The 22,775-nt window shown below is 36.5% G+C and overlaps 2 protein-coding genes across 2 annotated transcripts; one reads left to right on the plus strand and one right to left on the minus strand.

Moving 5' to 3' along the window:
- Window positions 1-732: 732 nt before the first annotated feature.
- LOC107559966 (solute carrier family 25 member 44-like) lies at window positions 733-5,756 on the minus strand. The gene is made up of 3 exons (XM_016243995.1): window positions 5,526-5,756; window positions 3,133-3,831; window positions 733-878 (listed from the first exon to the last, which is right to left on the minus strand). The coding sequence occupies exons 2-3, from the start codon at window positions 3,767-3,769 to the stop codon at window positions 733-735; spliced, it is 783 nt and encodes a 260-aa protein (XP_016099481.1). The 5' UTR covers window positions 3,770-3,831; window positions 5,526-5,756.
- A 2,442-nt stretch (window positions 5,757-8,198) lies between these two features.
- On the plus strand, window positions 8,199-22,194 carry LOC107560011 (iron-responsive element-binding protein 2-like). The gene is made up of 21 exons (XM_016244068.1): window positions 8,199-8,287; window positions 10,733-10,828; window positions 10,973-11,138; window positions 12,323-12,460; window positions 12,689-12,928; window positions 13,034-13,103; window positions 13,830-14,013; window positions 14,098-14,237; window positions 14,339-14,510; window positions 14,597-14,697; window positions 15,621-15,737; window positions 15,845-16,004; window positions 16,092-16,227; window positions 17,420-17,504; window positions 17,583-17,864; window positions 17,998-18,102; window positions 18,665-18,807; window positions 18,981-19,128; window positions 19,211-19,333; window positions 19,831-20,016; window positions 21,099-22,194. Exons 1-21 carry the CDS (start codon window positions 8,263-8,265, stop codon window positions 21,210-21,212), a joined length of 2,931 nt encoding a protein of 976 aa, XP_016099554.1. The 5' UTR covers window positions 8,199-8,262; the 3' UTR covers window positions 21,213-22,194.
- Window positions 22,195-22,775: the final 581 nt, after the last annotated feature.

Raw genomic sequence — 22,775 nt, forward strand, 5'->3', positions numbered from 1 at the left:
CAACTTTTCATTTTCCGTCGATCTTAGTACACGATGTAACTATACAGAAGAGTCAAGTTTTAAATAGGAAAAATATAGAAACTCTTTGGTCATTTTTGGGCGAGATGCTAACGGTCTAATCAGATTCAATGATCTATGCTAAGCTAAGCTAAAAGTGCTACCGCCAGACCCGGAGATCGGCTGAATGGATTCGAAAACTGTAAAACCCAACTGTTTAACTCTAGGGGAGCTGGAAAATGAGCCTAAATAGTGGAGTGTTCTTTTAAAGATTTAAACAATATACTTAAATGTGACCCTGGACCACAAAACCAGTCTTAAGTGTCAATTTTTCAAAATTGAGATGTATACATCATCTGAAAGCTGAATGAATAAGCTTTCCATTGATTTATGGTTTGGCTGAGATACAACTATGTGAAAATCTGGAATCTGAGGGTGCAAAAAAAATCAAAATATTGAGAAAACTGCCTTTAAAGTCCAAATGAAGTCCTTAGCGATGGATATAACTAATCAAAAATTAAAAGTTTTGATATATTTACGTTAGGACATTTACAAAATATCTTCATGGAACATGATCTTTACTTAATATCCTAATGATTTTTGGCATTAAAGAAAAATCTATCATTTTGACCCATACAATGTATTTTTGGCTATTGCTACAAATATATCTGTGCTGACTACTTATGACTGGTTTAGTGCTCCAGGGTCACAAATAACAATATGAATTACAGCAGGTTATGGGTGAGTTTGTACCTGTACTCGGGCTCGGACCACGTCCATGGGGTTGGTGAGGGTGGAGGCTGTAGCTGCAGCCATCGGTCCCGCCACGGCCTGCAGGAGGAGGTGCGGACAGTCCACCGGAACCAGTCTGGAGAGCTGCTCTGCAAAGAGAGAGAGAGAGAGAGATAACTTTATTGTCACTGTACATGTACAGTGAAACTCTGGTGGAGGTGCCTTCTGCACACATATTATACACTAAAGACTACCATTAAATATACATAATACGCTATACAATCCAATACGCTTTACACAATGCAATATACAATATACACAACATGCTATACAACACAGTACACAGAGGACACATAACATAAGACAACAGATGTGCATAAATGTAAACATTATGTGTGCGAAAAATAAACATGATTTATTTTATTTTACATTAACATTATTGCAATTAAGCAGGAAGTGCTGAGGTAGTGTAGTTGACATCTTGACCATGATAAATGAGATTTTACACAATGAAATACAGCACAGTAAGGTGACAAGGCAGTATGTGGGGAAGATTGTCACTGTACATGTACAGTGAAACTCTGGTGGAGGTGCCTTCTGCACACATATTATACACTAAAGACTACCATTAAATATACATTATACGCTATACAATCCAATACGCTTTACACAATGCAATATACAATATACACAACATGCTATACAACACAGTACACAGAGGACACATAACATAAGACAACAGATGTGCATAAATGTAAACATTATGTGTGCGAAAAATAAACATGATTTATTTTATTTTACATTAACATTATTGCAATTAAGCAGGAAGTGCTGAGGTAGTGTAGTTGACATCTTGACCATGATAAATGAGATTTTACACAATGAAATACAGCACAGTAAGGTGACAAGGCAGTATGTGGGGAAGTGATTGAGGTCTCTAGGTCCATGTGGAAGGTGGGGTGTTCAATAGAGCGAGTGCTCTGAGGTCAAAACTGTGGAAACACATGAGCCCACGGGATTTATGTTACAAAGTAAGAGCATTTATCAAGTAACATTTCAGTTCACCGAAACTTCGGCAACCGAAAATATATTGGAGAACCGAAATCACTGGTCGATACCACAGTTTAATTAGCGCTTCTCCACAGGCGCGTTTTGACTGTCTTGTTTGTGCTTTGTTACTAGTGTCAATATGAAACAATGTCTGAGTTTTCAAATTCTGTCAATCTTATCATAAAATTCAAACAACAAATGTCGTTTTGTCGCACTTTAATGTGAATCCGCCATCTCTTCCTCTTTTTGATCATTAAAGTATGAAAAATAAACATGAATGAACATCAGAGATTATATTGAAAGAAAGAGTTTAAGTTACTGAAATATGAAAAATATATCAATCAGTGTTTTGGAGATGAGCATCGTCCAAAATAAATGCATTATAATACATACTGATATTACGTTTTTAATATATATTTTACCTAACTTGCAGTCGTCATTATTTAATGTATGTTTGAATAGTAAATGTCACATAGATTTTATTATATAATATATATTTTATTACCTTTCAAAGATACTGATTTTCAATATTAAACATTAAACAAATAGCCGACTGAATATTACAAATTCAGGATATAGTTTACTTAACCTGTTTTCAGAGTTTGAATAAATCTGTTATCAATGTTTTTATGACGGCTGTTTAAATGTTTATATTTCAACAATGATAATGACTGGATAATTGTATCATTAAAAAGTTCATATAAAAACTTAACATCAACTTGTTCATTCTTTTTAGTATTAAAAATGTGTTCTTATCATGGTTGGTTATTTTTTAAAAGTTTATAATGGTTATTTTTTATATGTTTTTAAAGACAACTCTTATTTGAGTGCTGATTATTAAATTCATTGTATTAATTCATTGATTATTAATTACACTTTCTTTTCAATTAGGTTTTCAGCTAAATTAATGCTTTAATATCAGTTTTGGTGTTGGGATCCAATTTTTTCTCCGTCATTAAATATGTGACTCTGGAGCACAAAAGCAGTCATAAGTAGCACGGGTATATTTGTAACAATATCCAACAATACATTGTATGAGTCAAAATTATCGATATTTCTTTTATGCCAAAAATCATTAGGATAATAAATAAAGATCATGTTCCATGAAGACATTTTGTAGATTTCCTACCGTAAATATATCAAAAAGTAATATGCATTGCTAAAGACTTAATTCGGACAACATTAACAGCGATTTTCTCAATATTTAGATTTTTTTGCACCCTCAGATTCCAGATTTTCAAATAGTTGTATCCTAACCAACCATACATCAATGGAAAGCTTATTTATTCAGCAATTTAAAAAAATTGACCCTTATGACTGGTTTTGTGGTCCAGGGTCACATATTTTCTTTACCTGCATAAAAGTGATAAAACGGCCACCAAATGGCGCTGTTGGGTATATAGGTGAGGAGCGATGCCACATATCCACGATAAAAGCCCCGAAATCCATCCGCGTGAAAAATCTGCACCGCAATGTCTCTGGTCTGGCCAAACGTCACTTTGTGCTTGGATGTGGCCATCACCATCTTGGACTTGAGTTTGAAGCGTGTGAGCTGACACCCCTGACCCTGCACCATCAGCTGCTGGGACACCACGTCGATGGGCACCGTGATGCTTTGGGCCACCAGCGAGGCCGCGCCGCCCGCCACCAGAGACTTGATGGTGTTACTGGACGAGTAACAGGACACGTGTCTCCTCACCAGCTCATAGGTAGTGATGTAGGCCTGACCTGAGATCAGCGTGAACGTGTTGACCATGAACCCTCGGTAAAGGCCACGCGTCCCCTCGGCCTTCAGAATCTTCCAGAAGGCGTCGAAGGTGCCGTTATAGAGCGACTTCCCCTTCTGGACCTGCAGTCTGGTGCGGATCAGGGTGAATGGGTAGACGGCGGCCCGTGTGGTCATGGTCATGAAGACGCCCAGAGAGTAGAACTTCCTCTTGTCCAGATCCTCCCACTCGATGATCTGAATGTTGCGCTTCTGTTGCATCATTGCGGTCGATGACCTCACACACAAAATCACGCGCGCACACACTCACTCCGCTCCCGCTCGACCTGAAATGACAAAATCACAACAGTTCCAATAAAACTGCAGATCTGAAGGTACAGAGTTCAAAGGTCATGTGACTGCAGGGTTATGCCATAATCATATGCTCTGCAGAGATAATTTCTTGACACGTGTAAACACAAAAGCAGATATTGAACATCTGAAATCTATGAAATATGCACATTTTTATTACAGTCTTTATTTTTGTTATATGAAGGTTTGTAATATAAATGAACCTTTCAAATGCAGTTTATGTATAGATTGTATTGCTTAACACTTGTCCATGACCAAGATTTACAATCTTAAACGTTAAACAGTCAACTTTAATGGGATGAAAATATATTCATTTTTAATAATTATATTATTTAGTAATATAAATGCATTGATTTCTGTTACAGTGAAGAAGATGAACAAGTTTACTGTGAGCAGTCTGAGCACAAAACAAAATAATTTTTAAAGTAAAACAATTATAAAAAGTAAAATAAAACAACATCCATCATAAAAAATATACTAAATAAAAAAGAATTACATTTTATAATGTAAATCGAAATGTAATGTAAATCTCTCATTCTAAAAATGCCACACATTCTCCAGGATTATACCTGTCAAAATAATAATAATAGTAAAAATAATTGTCATAAATGTTTGTTTTTAAATGATATCTTTATTGTTCCAAAGTAAACATTCAAAATATTTATAGCATCACATTTGGAATTAATTAACCAGAATAATAGGGCTTGGCAAAATTGCATTAGATTATAAATTAAATACCACCAACCATTTAAAAAATAAAACACATTTTTATTCACAAAATTAATGTAGTGTGTATATGAAGCATTGCATATTTGTTACCATGAACAACACGTAAATCAGAATGTTTCTAAAATCTTAATTTTTATATTAATTTCTAAATCACTAGAATGCCATACTTTGCACAGAATTATACTTCTTGAAATAAATAAATATATATAAATATATATATATATATATATATATAAATGTTCTCTGTTGTTCTAAAGTAAACATTAATGAAGAGAAAATCATAGCATTATATTTAGAATTAACCAGAAAAATAGGGCTTGGCATTTAAAAATGAAACATTTTTATTACTAAAAAAAGAATGTAATCCTTTCATATTAATCTGTAAATTACTAGAATACCACGCATTCCTCAGGATTATACCTGTCAGAATTAAAACTAAAGTTTTTAATAAATATTTATTTTTTAATTATACCGCTGTTGTGCCAAAGTAAACTTTAAAGAGGAGACAATTATTATTATATTATATTATATATTATAATATTTAGAATTAACCTGATGACAAAACCTGTTTATAACAACTGGGATTTAGTCAATGGAAGAATTGCATTAGAGTAGAAATTGTTGTTACTGAATTTTGAGGGACCACACTACCTTGATGCAGCTCTTTTCATATTTGACATGCATGATCATAAATAGCCAGTGACAGATGTAACAGACACCCTTTCTTCTGTCCTCCATTAGTTATTTGGCTCTGACACAGAGCTGAATGTTTATCAGTCATTGTGACCTTTTCATGGTGAAGCTGCATGGTATCTACTGCACATGCGCATTACACAAGACAATATACCCCTGAAACAAACAGCAGCTTCTGTTGTGTCCCTCCCCTCGCCCAGCAGATGTACAGGACACTTCATTTGACCTCTCAGACGCGCTAACTCACCCGGTTAGCTCGCCATGTTTGCTGTTTCTCCATCCAGCGGCCTCAAGCGGAGCAGTGCGGTCCTGTCATGAGAGAACCCCGCTATTATGCCTCTATAAACCGCATTGTGTCTGATCGATTCGCGGCCTGCAGCTCCAGACAGAAAGTCATGCCTATCGAGTCGAGCACGAGTCCTCCTCCACACTTCCGGCGCATGCTCGAGCGTCACTGACCGCTGCTGCCTGTTGATTGGTCAGTGACACAGGAGGAGCTGTTTGATGATTGGGCGGCGATGTGTGCCATACAAGCTGTTATTTATTTATCTATACATGAACAAAATCAAGAGAAATGTTGAATTTTTTTATTATTACATTGAGCAACATGCATAAGTTTACATGATTTAATTATGATCCGGCACATTTATTATTATTATTATTATTATTATTATTATTTTGTATTGTATGTTTTATATGTAATAAATACAACATAGATAAACATTATATATAAACTTTAACAATATTATCTAATATTACTTTAAATGTAATATAACACCATTATATAATGTTATGCAAAATATTATATTATATATTTTATATTTATTATATATTTATATAACTAATATATATATACAACAAGATACACTTTACAAGTATAAAGTGTTGCAGCATTATTGCTTAAAATAATTTATGAAATGTACATGTAGACAGGCATTTCTGTGAACTTATTTCTCATTTGTATATGCATATAAACATAAACAAGAAAATTTTTTGCAGTTTTGTTGCAGTTAACCATACGAACAAGTTTACATTGTTTTAACAAAAAGTAAAACAATTTTGTATCTACTTACAAAACTTACAAAAAGTAAGATACATTTAAAAATAAAAAGGTGTTAATAAAACAACACAAAAGAAGAAAAATCGCTACTTTCCTATTTAGATAAAAATCGCACGTACAAAACAACAAACGTTTGAAAAAATATTGCTTGAAATAATTTCTGAAACGAAACAGACTAAATGGTTTGTATTTATAGTAATGTATGAATATTAATGTTAACACGCGCGCGCGCGCATACACACACACTTAAAAATGATAAATAAAAATACATTTGATGTCTTCAGACATTTACACTAGTAAATACTGTCGATATAAAGTATTTAACATTATTAATATAGATAGGATCATTAAAAAAAATAGATAATCTCTATATCCACTTGGATATCCATTATATTAAGATTTGTTGATAAACCAAAGTGATGAAAAATAGTGTAGGAGCAGCGTTGGGGAAAGTTACTTTTAAAAGTAATGCATTACAATATTGCGTTACTCCATAAAAAAGTAACTAATTACGTTACTTAGTTACTTTTTATGGAAAGTAATGCGTTACGTTACTTTTCTGTTACTTTTTAAATCTGGACAGGGGTTGCTTGTTTGTTTTTAAAATAAATAAGTTATATTTTGGGCAAACATAAAAGCCTTTTCACACCAAAAGTGAAATGAATAAGCCTCAGGCTGAAGGGAAAGTCAATTTACATCCGTACAGTAGAATGCAGAAGAAGACATTTCAACACACTTCAGCAATAAACAAAGACACAAATGTTTGTCTAGAGTAATTTGTGTTTATTAGTACGGTTGAACTGGATCATCGAAGGTCAGAAGCAAAGACAGGCTGAAGGGAAAGTAAATGTACGTCCATACAGTAGAATGCAGAAGAAGACATTTCAACACACTTCAGCAATAAAAAGAGACACACAAATGTTTGTCTAGAGTAATTGTTGCTTATTATTACGCTTGAACTGGATCATCGAAGGTCAGAAGCAAAGACATTGCTTAACAGAATGGGATTAAATACATAAAGCATATGTGTGTTGTTTAACATTTAATTGTTGCAGGTTTGTGTCATATTCTATATTCTGAGTTGCATTATTTTTATTCATTTTGAGGAATACTGAATCTGTGTTTTTTTTTGTGAGTGAGATTAATGCATATTCATATTTATTTTAGAACTACAGTAACATCTTCTGATTTCTCTCAACATGAGGACAGGAGAGCTGTCAGTCAATACATTGGGGGAAAAAGGTAACTTGCATTACTTATTATAAAAAAGTAACTCAGATATTCTCTTGTAAATTAAAAAGTAATGCGTTACTTTACTAGTCACTTGAAAAAAGTAATCTGATTACGTAACTTGTGTTACTTGTAATGCCAACACTGTGTAGGAGATACTATTTGTTGATTGGACGACGCTGTGCGAGATCCTGTACTCTGATTGGACAGTCCTCCAGGGAGGTACTGTTTGCTGATTGGCTAGCTGAGTTGCATTATTTTTATTCATTTTGAGGAATACTGAATCTGTGTTTTTTTTTGTGAGTGAGATTAATGCATATTCATATTTATTTTAGATCTACAGTAACATCTGATTTCTCTCAACATGGGGACAGGAGAGCTGTCAGTCAATACATTGGGGACAAAAAGTAACTTGCGTTACTTATTATAAAAAAGTAACTCAGATATTTTCTTGTAACTTAAAAAGTAATGCGTTACTTTACCAGTTACTTGAAAAAAGTAATCTGATTACGTAACTTGTGTTACTTGTAATGCGTTACCCCCAACACTGTGTAGGAGATACTATTTCATATATGGACGACGCTGTGCGAGATCCTGTACTCTGATTGGACAGTCCTCCAGGGAGGTACTGTTTGCTGATTGGCTAGCTGTCGTGGCTCGCGCGAGTGGAGTCGTGTTAATATTAGGAGTCATCATGGCGCTCGATTCGCCTCAGTACGGTAAGGGCTGTTTTTACTGACAAAAATAACATAATTGATCTCATTTACGCTCTGATAGAGGTGTATATAACCGGTTATATGCGAAGTCACAATTGTGTGTTAAAACAGCCCTTAAATAACCACTTTTAGAAGGAAGAAAGAGGCGGTTTTGTCGTTAGCAGTGCGGCTAGCAGCGAGAGAGCGACTGACATCCAGATCGCGTGCTAACATGCAGCTCACGCGACCACAAACTGATGTGTATCGAAAGCTAGTGAAATGCACACCTTGAAAGCAACTGTTTTATGCGTATAGGATGCCAAAAATGTTGTCTAGGCAGGCAGCTCATTAAGCATTGAGACGGCCTATTATGTACAATGCTCGATTATTAGACATTGTTTACAATAACACATACGGTACTGCCATGCTTTCTGGACATGTATCATGATTTTCCGTTGTGTTCTTACTTTGCTGTACAATGTAAATACTATAGTATGTGAATATGATAATCAACATTCTTTTATGTGTATATATTTGATTTGACGTAGTATTACTGTCGTTTATTATCACAATATCATGGTTAGAGCAAAGCATAGTCTTTCTCTGTATTCAATAAATAATACATTATATAACAAAACCTCTTTATCTTAATATGAGGTTGTTCTAACTACTGTAAAACGTTCATACATGGCCCCAAAAGGCTAGTGTCTTAAAATGAACTTGAAAATTAAGTGACCTGTATACATTGTGTGAACCAAATATCCCCTAAATGCTTCTTTTGGAAGTAAAAAGTGTATAATTATAATTAACTGTGTATATATGTCAGTGAACTGATCCTACTGTAATCTGATTGGCTGTTAGCAAGAGTGTTATTTACTTTTCCCACCCAGTGTCTTTATCTTCCTGTAATAAATGTAGATCTGGGATTTGTGTGTTCGTTGGTGGCGATGCAGGTTTGTGTTCTTTGCTGCAGTTTCTGTTTAATCTGAACTCATCTAACCTAATCTAAGGCATGCAGCAGGCAGCAGATGCAGGCTGTGAGTGATAAGTGTGTGTCTGTGCATGGTTATCCACCACACTGTGTCACAATATACTGCAAGCAATACACTGCTGTGCAGCAGCACTAGTGTGTTTATATCATGCCCAGTAATGAGGATTTTGATCTTTCTTTTTTCAGTGAACTGTCAAACCTTCTGCATGGATAGTTTACATTCTTGTCTCTTTTTTTTGTGTCAGAATTTCTTGAGACAGCATGCAGATCTAGACTGCAGCAGTGCTAGTGTTACTTTAACACAGCCTGTTTCTGTTGTGTGTGTGTATTAGGGTTTTTAGTCTGTGAAAGACTATTTGATCAAACAGATTCGACCTTCTTTGAATGCAATTTCATGAGAACCTACCAAATTAATGAATAATTATTATATGCATGTTGACATTATTAAAATAACATCTATTTCCAACAACTTTAAAAATATACATTTATTATTTATTACATAGGCTACTTATATATAAAGTTTGTTCAAAAGTTATTTTTTTCTGTTTTTGAAAGCAGTCTCTTATGTCCACCAAGGCTACAACTGTTTGATTAAAACTTTTTAGTTTTTTGGTTGAAAGCTAAATTGAAACATAATAAATGTCTTTACTGTCTTTACTTTACTGTCTTTACTTTACTGTATTTTAATAAAAGTGCATATAGATAGATAGCGAGAGAGATAATAATAGAATTTAAATAATAATAGAAGTGTATTTTAACAGTAGACTACTTGGCAACACACAACAATGGACAAAATGCCTATTTTTTTTCTAGTTTTGAATAGAAAATAGTCCGGTTCTTTAGTTACAGAAGTGACGTGAAAAGGGTTTATCATTGTCCTCAGTATCCAAAATGTTTTTTGCTTCTAGGCACAGCTAGGAAATGCAAATGCTAAATTTGCAATTGTGTTTGAATTTTGATCATAATATGCTTCTATAAATGACAGTGTCTGGCTTTGAACCTCGAGCATATCATTTTCATTATCTCTTTCTCTTGTTGCTAAATTTTTGGTGCATTCCTAAATGAAATGTTCACATGTTATTTCATGCTTGTGTATCTGCCCTAAACGGCTGTGAATTGGGCTTGTAACTAAGCTCTCAGTACTCACTTCCAACACAAGTCTCACAGCTGTACACTTGTGCCTTCTAAAGGGGGCTTTAGGAGGGAAGAGGTGCAGGCCTGCGAACAAGAGGCGTTTAAGAGAAGATGCTCTCTCTTTGAGTTATATGAGCCTGGCAGGTGTTGGACTGCTGTAATTTGGGCCAGTTTTGATTGTTTGGTTGTTGCAGGTGCACATTACTCAGACACAGCCAAACCCGAACCCAGATCAGATTAATGAGTTTCAAACACACAAGCCATTCTTTTCCTGTCACAGTTACACAAATGACATTCATTTTTCAGCTCAAAAATTCTCAATAAGGTTCTTTTATTCTGTACAGAACATCCATTCGGCCATTTGATCGACACTTTGCGGAGCGAACAATATGAAGAGCGGCGATATTTCAACCTACTGAAGCTGAGTGATGTCAGATACGGTGAGTTCCTCAATGCTTTAATGGAATTTAATCATGCACAGATGCAAGTGACGTCACTTGTTTAAAAAAAAAAAAGTGTAATTAATGGATTTCAGATGTAAAATAAAGTCTTGCAAAAATAATAACAGGCTCTTTCTCTTGAAGAGAAACTGCCATTCTGTATGCGGGTTCTCCTGGAGTCCGCCATCCGGAAATGTGACGGGTTCTACATAAAGACGGACGATGTCTCTAGTATTTTGGATTGGCAGATGCAGCAGAACCAGGCCGAGGTTGCGTTCTCGCCCGCCAGGGTTCTGCTACAGGATTTTACGTGAGTAATCGACTCAGGCTGCGATGATTTGGGGGAAAAATACATAGAATTTGAACCATGCCCGAGCGCGTTTGACCTCCAAAGTTCGGTTCATTTGACTAGTGGCGCGGTTCGTTTAGCCGTCCCTGGCTCGGTTGGAAGAGGTGAGCTCGGGTGCGGCACGCATGTGGTGTGAGCGCTAACTGCGCCGGAGACTCAAAGACTCAAAATAATAATAAACCAAAAGTTAACAAAACGATGCACTCCATTGTGCTGAGCGAGAGCGCTTCTCTACTCCCTTCACGTGCTATCGGAAACTTCATATGTCCTACTTATGAAGTCGTGATTACGAGCTCGTTGCATTCAAGTGATTTGTTGTAAGAAAGAATAAAAATGTAATATTCCATTGGTTGATAGCCATAAACATTCACCGCGCTAGATAGTCAGCTTGATACGATTCTGGAATTTTGGGCAAATACATGCTTATTTCACTGTTTGTGTATACAATATGCTTCAAATGCCTATATATAAATAGGCACCACTTTAACGACAAGACAAGGTGATGTAGTTGCTGTTTGAAAAAAATAATTAAGAATAGCATTAACAGCAGCAAACGTTGTCCCCTAACATTTTTAAAGTTTATGGTCCACCTAACTCGGAAATTGGCTCAGTTCAAGGCAACCGTGCCTAGCGTGAGTACACCCTAAAATGTGATAAAAAAAATTCCAGGTTTGCTGTGCTTGTTTGTATGGCAAACTTTTGCTATTATATGTCAAATATGATTAGTTACTATTAATATTACTAAATAAAAATTTATAAATGAAAACAAATTAAAAATAGTACTATTGTAATGTTTCACTGTAAAATAAAAAATCAAGTATTTAAGAGAAATCATATAATAATAATAATTTTATTTGTATTAAATTTAAAATGACAATACTAATATTTATGGCTGTCTTCATTTCTAAAGGATAACATCTTCATTTTCAAATGAACAAACTTCTATTTTGACTGAAGGAGCCTTTAAAGCTTCTATTTTGTTAATAAGCATTTGTTGTTTCTTGTCAAGTATGGGAAGATGGCTTAGATCGCAATAAATCATATCACAGTGTTTTATTTAGATGAACAGCCCTATCTTCAATCGCACACTAACTGGGTCTGTTCACAAGGTTGGATATATCCTGATAGCTCCATTGTGTTCACAGGGGAATTCCTGCTATGGTGGATCTGGCAGCCATGAGAGATGCTTTAGCGAAACAGGGGGTCGATCCGAACCTGGTGAACCCCAGATGCCCCACAGACCTCATCGTAGATCATTCTCTGCAGATTGACTACAGCAAATGGTGAGAGTGAACGCAAAGGCTAAAGGACGGATTAAGGCAGGATTTATGTTTTAAAACCCGATAATTACAACATTAACATAAACAATGATTACAGCTAGAACTCCTAATGTACACAGTAATTAGGGCGATAATGTATTGTGCTACTGTTTTTGTAAAAACAGTCCCTTTTTCTGAGCTTAACCAGGCACGATGCAACATGTTGTTACAAGCATTTGCCTCATTTCTCAGTGCCATCCAGAGCCCTCCAACCCCCACGGACGAGAGTCACGGTGCCGCTGTCAGATCTCCTGCTGGCCGACCATCTCCACGAGGGAGCAGCAGCAGCGGTCACTGTGCAGGTCAACGACCGGGTCATCAGGGCAGCTGCAGTAAAGCCTCTTGCTCTGACGCTCCCAGTGGCAGAAGCGCAGCAGTACAGATAGAGAACACACCGCTCCTGTGCCCCTTCCACCTGCAGCCCGTGTCAGAGTACGCCTCACCTCACACACACACACACACACACACATTAACTCACGCTCTCACATGAATCTGTCTGCATTCTCTGATGCCCTGATGTCTGTCTGACCCACACAGGCCTGAAACGATGATCAGAAACCAAGAGATGGAGCTAATCAGAAACAAAGAGAGGCTGCAATTCTTTAAGGTGAGTTTTCAGAGCTTTCTGTGATTTATATTTACACGAAAACAACATAAAATGCAATTTATATCACATTGAAGTTATGAAAAGTGAGATAATCGAAGATTTATCAGGAACTAAAGTATTTATTAATATTATTTCCTGCCTACTTGGTTACATTAGCAGAAAAGTGTTTTAGAGGTGGATATAATTTTAAATTATGAAAAAAATATTGGTTATTCTTTAAAGTAACATTTACAGTCATGCGCAATAAAACCAGCACCATCTATTACGGAAGTGATAATTCACAACCGAGGGTCAGTAATTTATTTTCTGAAAGAAATAATACTTTTATTCTTATGCATATTGTTACAAAAGATTTCTATTTTAAATAAATACTGTTTTTTTAAACTTTCCATTCATCAAAGAAGCCTGAAAATAAATGTAACAGTTGCCACAAAAATATTAAGCAGCACAACTATTTTCCACCTTGATAATAAAAAATGTTTCTTGGGCAGCAATATCAGCATATTAGAATGATTTCTGAAGGATCATGTGACACTGAAGACTGGAGTAATGATGCTGAAAATTCAGCTTTACATCACAGAAATAAATTACATTTTAAAATATATTCAAATAGAAAATGGCTGTTTTAAATGGATAATAATATTTTACAATTAAAAAAAAATCTTACAGACAACAAACTTTTAAATGGTACTTTTTAATGCTTATTTTTCACTATTTTGTCTCCAGTGGTGTTCAAAAACCTTTAAAAACATCAACGTAGTTCCGCCAGACATCAACGCAGTGCATCAGGTGAATCTAGAGTACCTGTGTCAGGTGGTACAGGAAGGGGAGGGGTTTATTTATCCTGACAGTGTGGTAGGAACGGACTCCCACACCACCATGATCAACGGCCTTGGGATCCTAGGCTGGGGTAAGCATGATGTTAGTTATTGTGTTATATTTGTGCACTATCCTGTCTTGTTTATCTCACATTGTCTCTCGTGCTCTCATTCAGGAGTTGGAGGCATTGAATCAGAGGCGGTCATGTTAGGTCAGCCAGTGTCTTTGACTCTGCCACAGGTCGTCGGCTGTAAACTCGTGGGAACCATCAATCCTCTTGCTACATCCATTGATATCGTACTGGGCATTACTAAGGTACAGCGAGGTCCTTGTTTCCTTAATGTATAACATCATCAGTGAGTTTGCGAATCTCGAGAAATTACGTTTCATGCACTGATCTGATCTTTGTGTCTCAGCATCTGCGTCAGGCAGGAATTGGCAGGAAGTTTGTGGAGTTCTTTGGGCCGGGTGTACAGCAGCTCTCGGCTCCCGATCGGACCACCATTGCTAACATGTGCCCGGAGTACAACGCCACTGTGAGCTTCTTTCCTGTGGATGACGTCACCCTTCAGCACTTTAAAAACACCAGTACGGACCATCCTGTGTACTTTAGATTATAAAGCTTCAAGTGTTTGTAAGGATATAACTTGACGCAAAAATGTTTTTCTTATCAGTTTGCAGTGAGGAGAAGCTTGTGGTTTTAGAAGACTATCTGAAGGCTATCAAACTTTTCAGAAGCTACGGCGACCAATCAGATGAGCCACAGTATTCAGAGGTTGGTTAACTTAGTATTTAATGAACGTTTTGAGAATTAAACTGGCTGTTTTTGCTACTGTACCTTTTATATGTCTTTATTCACAACTGTTTAAGAAATTGGGGATTTATTGTAATGGAAAGTCTCTTATGCTCATCAAGGGTGCATTTATTGGATCAAAAATACAGTAAAAAGAGCAATATTAAAAAATATTATTACAATTGTTTTAAATAAATATTTTAAAATATTATTTATTCCAGTTCTCAGTGTCACATTATCCTTCAGAAATCATTTTAATATGCTGATTTGCAGCTCAAGAAAAATTCTTATTATTATCAGTGTTGAAAATTGTTGTGCTGCTTGAAATTGTTTGTGGAAACCCTGATAAAAAAATGTTCAGGATTCTTTAATAAATAGAAAGTTCAAAAAAGCACATTACTTTCTTTATTGACACTAGCCCCAAACATTTGAATAGTAGAGCAGTGTTTCCCACAGACTTGCACTCTATTTGTGGTGGCAAATATATGCAAATTCATTCTCTGCCAGCAGGAGGCGCTTGTAGAGCGGGAGATATAGAGGTTTCTCTGGTAACCACTGTACACAAAGCACAGTGCTCCGCTCACAAACACTGCTTTATCACACATTAGATGCAAGATTAAATGAAAATGACATCCAACATTTTCTGAAGACAGTTGGTTTGTTTCAGAAATACAGTGATATAAAAACACCCGCACCGGGTTTTGATTTTGAAACGTGCAGTGCTCGTTTATTCAACGAAGTCAAAGCCTTTTGGAAAATCTATTTGTGGCGGTCAGTTTTGATATTGTGGCGGGCCTAACCTTCACATGAGAAATGAGTAACCGAAAAAGCAATAAAAATTCAGGGTTTGCCCCCTATAAAATGTCCAAGTTGAGTTAAGTCATGTGATGCGGTTGGCGTCGTAGGTCATCGAGATGAACCTGAGCTCAATTGTGCCTCATGTCAGTGGACCCAAACGGCCGCAGGACAGAGTCGCTGTGACATGCATGAAGGAAGACTTTATCAATTGCCTGAATGAGAAGGTGAATGCACATATTAACATATTAAATTGAAAACAAAATTGGTAGCAAAGTACCTTTGACATCACTAATACCAGTGTATGTTGTTTGTGCCATCCATGTATGTGTAGGTGGGTTTTAAGGGCTTCCACATATCCAAAGAGAAGCAGGCAACTCAGGTCCCCTTCCTGCACGAGGGGGCCGAGTACAACCTGGCGCACGGATCTGTCGTCATCGCTGCTGTCATCAGCTGCACTAACAACTGCAACCCGTCCGTCATGCTGGCCGCAGGTCAGACGTCAACACGCCTCTAGATCTGATATGAGCTGTTTGCACAGTGTTTAGTGCATCTCACGTGTATGTCTGTGTTTTGTTCAGGTCTGCTAGCGAAGAAAGCCGTTGAGGCTGGTCTGACGGTAAAACCGTACATCAGGACCAATCTGGTGCCTGGCAGTGGAACCGTCACACATTACCTGAACACCAGTGGAGTCCTGCCCTACCTCAGGAAACTCAGGTACACACACACACATACTCACACACACACACACACTCACTCACTCACTCACGCGCTCGCACACTCACACACACACACACACACACACACACACACACACACACACATACACACACAAACACACACACACACACACACACACACACACACACACACACACACACATACTCACACAATCACACACACACACTCACTCACACATACACACACACACACACACACATAGCAAGGTTATTGTTAGCAAAAGCTATAATTAAAACCACAACTCTACTAAAGTGATATAACATTTATAAATTTATAAGCTGTATGTAATGGTAAAATGTACCTTTTGAACATCACCAGTAATTATTGTTGTTATTTTGTATTTTTAAATATATTTTCTTTCTAAACATTAAATACATTTTATTATTTAATCTGCTTTTTTAATAGTTTTTTTATTTGTATTTTTGTGTTCATTTTCTCTAATAAATATAATACTTTGTTATTATTATATAACATTAGTATCTCTCTCTCTCTCTCTCTCTCTCTCTCTCTATATATATATATACGGAACAGAAAAATACAAATTAAAAATGATATAAAGCAAATTAAATAAATTATATTAAATATTTATAATTATATAAATTATAAATGCAAAACAATAGCTATTAGTTCCAAATGCCATATATATATATACATATATATGCACCCACATAGGTTATTATCATTAATGACAGCTATCACTAAATATATATAAACACACACATTTAAATAATAAATATTTTATGTCATCAAAAAACTCATCAATCCAAGGCACTCGAAAATATTGTGAAAAAGTAAAAAGCCTTTATTCACATGGCTTTAACATTTAAAACAACATTTAACATTTTTAATGTTAAAGCCATGTGAATAAAGGCTTTTTACCTTTTCACAATATATTTTTGAGTGACTTGGGTTGACGAGTTTTTTGATGACAAAAGAATCCCACATCCAAAGAGCACCGCATATTTTTGCATATTTTTGGATGAATAAATATTTTATATTTATTACAAATAAAAATAAGAAAACTGTGGATGTAACTAAATATAAATGCATAAATAATGGATTATTTAGAAAAAAAATAAGTGACATTTTCAAAATTATATAAGTTTTGTTGTACATAAACACATTCACAGTTGTCTGAATAAGCATTCATTTTGATGATGTGTTTCAGGTTCGAGGTGGTGGGTTATGGATGTGCCACTTGTGTGGGCAATACAGCACCTTTACCTGAGAGTGTGGTGGATGCTATTAAACAAGTGAGACAGTTTAATCTTATTTCTGTCTCACTTCCTCTCTCTGATCTGCTGTGTATTAATCTGTGTGCTTGTGTGCAGGGTGATTTGGTGGCTTGTGGCGTGCTGTCTGGAAACAGGCATTTAGAAGGACGCTTGTGTGACTGCGTTCGGGCGAATTATTTGGCTTCACCTCCACTGGTGGTGGCGTATGCGATCGCAGGCACAGTCAGCATCAACCTGGAGACAGAACCGCTGGGGGTGAACTCCGAGGGGAAGGACGTGTATCTGCGGGATATCTGGCCATCCAAAGAGGAGGTGAACCACACGGAGGAGAACATCGTCATCGCCTCCATGTTCAAAGAGCTGAGGAGCCGGATGGAGGTGCGAGATTATAATGGCACACATTCCTCAGAAAATATAACAATATTGGTTATTTGAATTGATTGATTCACTCAATCAGTTGACTCAGTAGAGTTGTCTGTTAATAATAGCTGATTTGTGTGATTGTCTGCAGAAAGGAAGTACGTTCTGGAACAGATTAGAGTCTGCTGAATCTGCCCTCTTCCCATGGGATCCCAAATCCACCTACATTCGATGTCCGTCCTTCTTCAGCAAACTGGTGAGTGTCATGCAGTATTATTTATATAGTATTACAGTATTTTGTTAATGTTTTGAATTAGCTTCTGTTTTTATATTTTCAGTGTTCATTTTAATAATTTAGTAATTTAATGTCATTTTGTAATTGTTATTCATTTTTACTTTTAAATATTTCTATTTAGCTTTATTTTTATTTCTATTTAAGTTTTAGTAATTTTGTCATGTACTAATTTAAAAAATATTTCTATTTAGCTTAGATTTCTTTTTATTTCAGTTTAAGCTTTAGTCATTTCATTATGTATTTATACATTTTTATTTCTTAATATTTCTGTTTAGCTTTCTTTTTTTTTCTTTCAAGTTCAGTTTCAGTCATTTTAGTAGTTGAACTTATTTCATTTCAGTTAATTACTAAACACAAGATTTTTCATTTCATATTTTATTTCAGCTTGATTTCAATTAATGAAAATAATCTGTAATAGTTTTAGTTGACAGTAACAACACTGGTGTTATTTAGATGCAGATCTCCCATGCATCACGTTCACAGTATTTTGACATTAACACGGCCCCGTTTCTCTTTGTCTCAGTCTAAAGAGGTGTGCACTCCTCAATCCATTGAGGGCGCGTACCCACTCCTCTTTCTGGGTGATAAAGTAACAACCGATCACATTTCTCCAGCGGGAAGCATCGCAAGAGTCAGCGCTGCTGCCAAATACCTTCAGAGCAAACGGTGAGATGATTGGAAGGGTTTTTGTACTGTTTCTTCTCAGTATGTTCATATATTTGTCCTTAAAATCATTTATTATCATTTCCGTTGCATTTAGCAGTAAAAATAATTTTTCATTCATATGTTTATAAAGATTATTAGAAACTAAGTTCAGTTCCTTTATACATTTGATTCAGTTTGACCCCTCGTGAATTCAATTCCTATGGTGCACGGAGAGGAAACGATGCTGTAATGACTCGAGGAACATTTGCCAGCATAAAGCTTCAAAACCGCCTCATCGGGAAGACCGGACCCAAAACACTGCACATTCCATCAGGACAGATGGTCAGTGACTAGACTGAACCGGTTTGAACTAGATTCTTTCTGAGTCTGTACTCATGGTTTGATGTATGTTTTCTCATCACAGCTGGATGTGTTTGAAGCTGCTGAACGCTATCAGAGAGATGGAGTTCCTCTCATCATCCTGGCAGGAAAAGAGTACGGCTCCGGCAGCTCACGCGACTGGGCCGCCAAAGGACCTTATTTAATGGTACTGGTCCCATAATCCTTTTCCTGCGGAACTACTTTTTGTTCTATTACACAGTTTCCTGTGATTAATTCTGAGCAAACACTTAAAGGAACACTCCACTATTTTTGAAAATAGGCTCATTTTCCAACTCCCCTAGAGTTAAACAGTTGAGTTTTACCGTTTTCGAATCCATTCAGCCGATCTCCGGGTCTGGCGGTAGCACTTTTAGCTTAGCTTAGCATAGATCATTGAATCTGATTAGACCGTTAGCATCTCGCTCTAAAATGACCAAAGAGTTTCTGTATTTTTCCTATTTAAAACTTCAAGGAAAAAATCAAGGAACTTTGCTGCCGTACCATGCAGGCGCAATGATATTACGCAGCGCCTGAAAATAGTCCCCAGCACGCTCCCTTTGCAAGCAGGTGGTCACGTTGGTTATGTTGACGGAAGTTAGCCTATTTTCAAAAATAGTGGAGTGTTCCTTTAACATAGGGGCTTGTCTTGACTGGGTTATTTAGGGTGTTCGTGCGGTGATAGCTGAGAGCTTTGAGAAGATTCATAGGAATCATTTGGTGGGGATGGGAATCGCTCCGCTGCAGTTCCTGCCAGGACAGAATGCCGATTCGCTGGAGCTGTGTGGAAAAGAGCGATTCACCATCAACCTCCCACAGGAGCTCACGCCCAGACAACAGCTAACAGTACAGGTAGAGCGACTCACAGTGGATAAAACATCAGTGAGATGTGCTCACAAGTGGCACACTAACAGCAATTTTTTGTGAATTAAAACATACAGTACAATCAGTGTAGTCTGATTTTAAAAAAAGAAAAGAAACTGGACTAAAGTATCTTTTGAACTAGTTGATTGTAGTGAATCAAAAACATTCAGAATAACCAGTGTAGTCCAATGCACTAACAGGTACAAACATACAGGCACAAAACATACAATGCTGCCATGGTTGTCTGATTCACAATCAGATGACTCTTATGAAGCAGTTCTTCTTAGTGAATCAAAAACACATAGCACAATCAGTGTAGTCCGATTCACAAACAAACACCTCTGATGAAAATCAGAGATGTACAGCACAGCCACTCTGGTCTGATTCACAAATTAATGACTCTTGTGAATTAAAACGTACATCGCAGTCAGTGTAGTTTGGTTCACAAACAAATGATTCTTTTGAACTGATTCTTTGTAGCCAACCATAGCCACTGTAGTCTTATTCACAAATAAATGACTCTTGTGAATTTTTTTTTTTGTGTGAATTAAAACGTACATCTCAATCAGTGTCATCTGATTCACAAACAAATGACTCTTTTCAACTGAATATTTATAGATAATCAAAAACAGCAGAACCAGTGTAGCCTGATTAAAGAAACAAACAAAAAAGCATGTAATGAAACCGTTCTTTGTAGTGAATCAAAAAGAAACAGCACAAGTTTAGGTTGATTCTCAAACAAAATACTCTTTTGAACTAGTCATTTTAATGAATCATTCAACAAGACTCGCTAACTAATCTGTTCGATAAATAGCAGTGGAACTACACGTTTTGTGACCTGCTGTCATTAAAATTAATATATCGGCGTTAGAAGTTATTTATAGCAATAGATAAGAAAGAATTTATTTTCTGCCATGACATTATTTAGTAAATTGTTACCAAAATAGAGAGCTTGTGAATCGAAATTTGTATCCATGCCCAGTCCTGCTCTTAATTAAACTGCAATTTGCTTGTACATACTTATTTTTGTCCATGCAACATCTAATGTTTATGTCTGCCTTTGTTTCCAGACGAGCACAGGGAAGAGTTTCAGTGTCACGGCTCTTTTCGAGAACGACATGGATGTGGCATTTTTCAGACACGGAGGCATCCTGAAGTACGTAGCTCGTTCTCTGCTGCTGTAGCACAATCAGATTCATAGCCACGGAGACGCCCACGGACCTCTGATCAGTACAGCGCCACCCAGAGGCCTTCAGGAGGCCTTATGAACTCTGTGCCTCTTGTCTGCTGAATCCTCCCATCCCGGAGGACGTCATTGTTTTGCACTTAAAAACAACAAATGTCCAAGGTTTCTCTCCAGATCCTTGTCTCCACTCCCAGACGCGATTCAGTGTGTATTTCCACGGTCTGGTTGTGGAGCGTGAACTTTGGCCATTTCGTATTGCAGTGCCTGCGACGCGGTTCAAGAAACTGTTCTTCTGAACTGAGCTCTTTGGTGCTGGACGCGAAGACTGCACGACGGCCTCACAGTCAATGGAGGCTTTGCTCTTCTTTCATGGTGCTGATTTTTACACGGCCAATTTGACGGAGCGAAAATGTCCACACGTTCAAAGCTTTCCAGCTTACTGTTGTTTCTTCTTTTCCCAGCTCTCGTTTCTGTATGAACGTTCACATATTGCCGTCACGACAACAAAAAAAAAAGTACTCTTCGATTTCATCCGATCCAGTAGAATATCAATTTATTTATTATGATCGTCCTTTTTAGTGTTTTCTGTTACTGGGAATATGAGTGACAGTGATGACTAAGGAAGTATGTTCAACCATAAACATAAGATATTACTCCGAGCTCACATTAGAGAGTGAACGATGGCTGGTTTAGGTACTATCAGTGCTGTTTGCCTTGTTGCGATGTTTGGCTTCAGTCCTTGTGTTCTGTATGTGAAGACAGTATGCAGCTCCTCAGCACATGGGTGAACGATGCAGTAGAAATTGAAAAAATCATCATTCTTTTCTTGGATTATGCTGTAAATAATTTTTAATAAATAATGAGATCAGCATGCTGAGTTTGTCCTTTTTGTTTTTGTAATACCACAGCACAATCAGTGTAGTCCAAATCACAAACAAATGACTCCTGTGTTAAAAATAACGTGCTATTTTTAGTGAATCGAAAACATCCAGTGCAGCCACTGTAGTTCAATTCACAAAGAAATGACTCTCATGAACCATTTCTTTGTAGTGAATAAAAACCATGCAGCACAATCAGTGTAATCCAAATTACAAATGACTCGTGAACCAATTATTTGTAGTATGACAGAATATTTCATTACTTTGTGTATTTTTAGTATTTAATATTCAATTGTAAAATTAGATTTAATTATCTGAAAAGATTTGAAATATTTTATTGTGCATTTTAGAATTGATTTTTGGTTTAAAATATGCTCTGAAATATTCTTAGTTTGTACATTATGATAAAATGTATGGTAATGTAGCTTCCCTTACACTGGGGGCGCTGTGGAACTGAAAGATTCATTTCTGTGAGATGTACAATCTAGCTGATCCACTCCCATCAGCACAAAGAACCTGAAAGCAGACAGTAGTCTGATTCAGAACCAAATGATCTTACAAACCAGTTCTTTCTAGTGAACCAAAAACGTACCTTTCAAACACTAGTCTGATTTCCCAAGTACATGACTTATGAACCAGTTCTTTAGTGTAACTTAAAATACACAACACACATCAGTGCATCA

Source organism: Sinocyclocheilus grahami, unplaced genomic scaffold, assembly GCF_001515645.1.
Source record: "Sinocyclocheilus grahami isolate Dianchi unplaced genomic scaffold, SAMN03320097.WGS_v1.1 scaffold707.1, whole genome shotgun sequence".
NCBI classification, from domain to species: domain Eukaryota; kingdom Metazoa; phylum Chordata; class Actinopteri; order Cypriniformes; family Cyprinidae; genus Sinocyclocheilus; species Sinocyclocheilus grahami.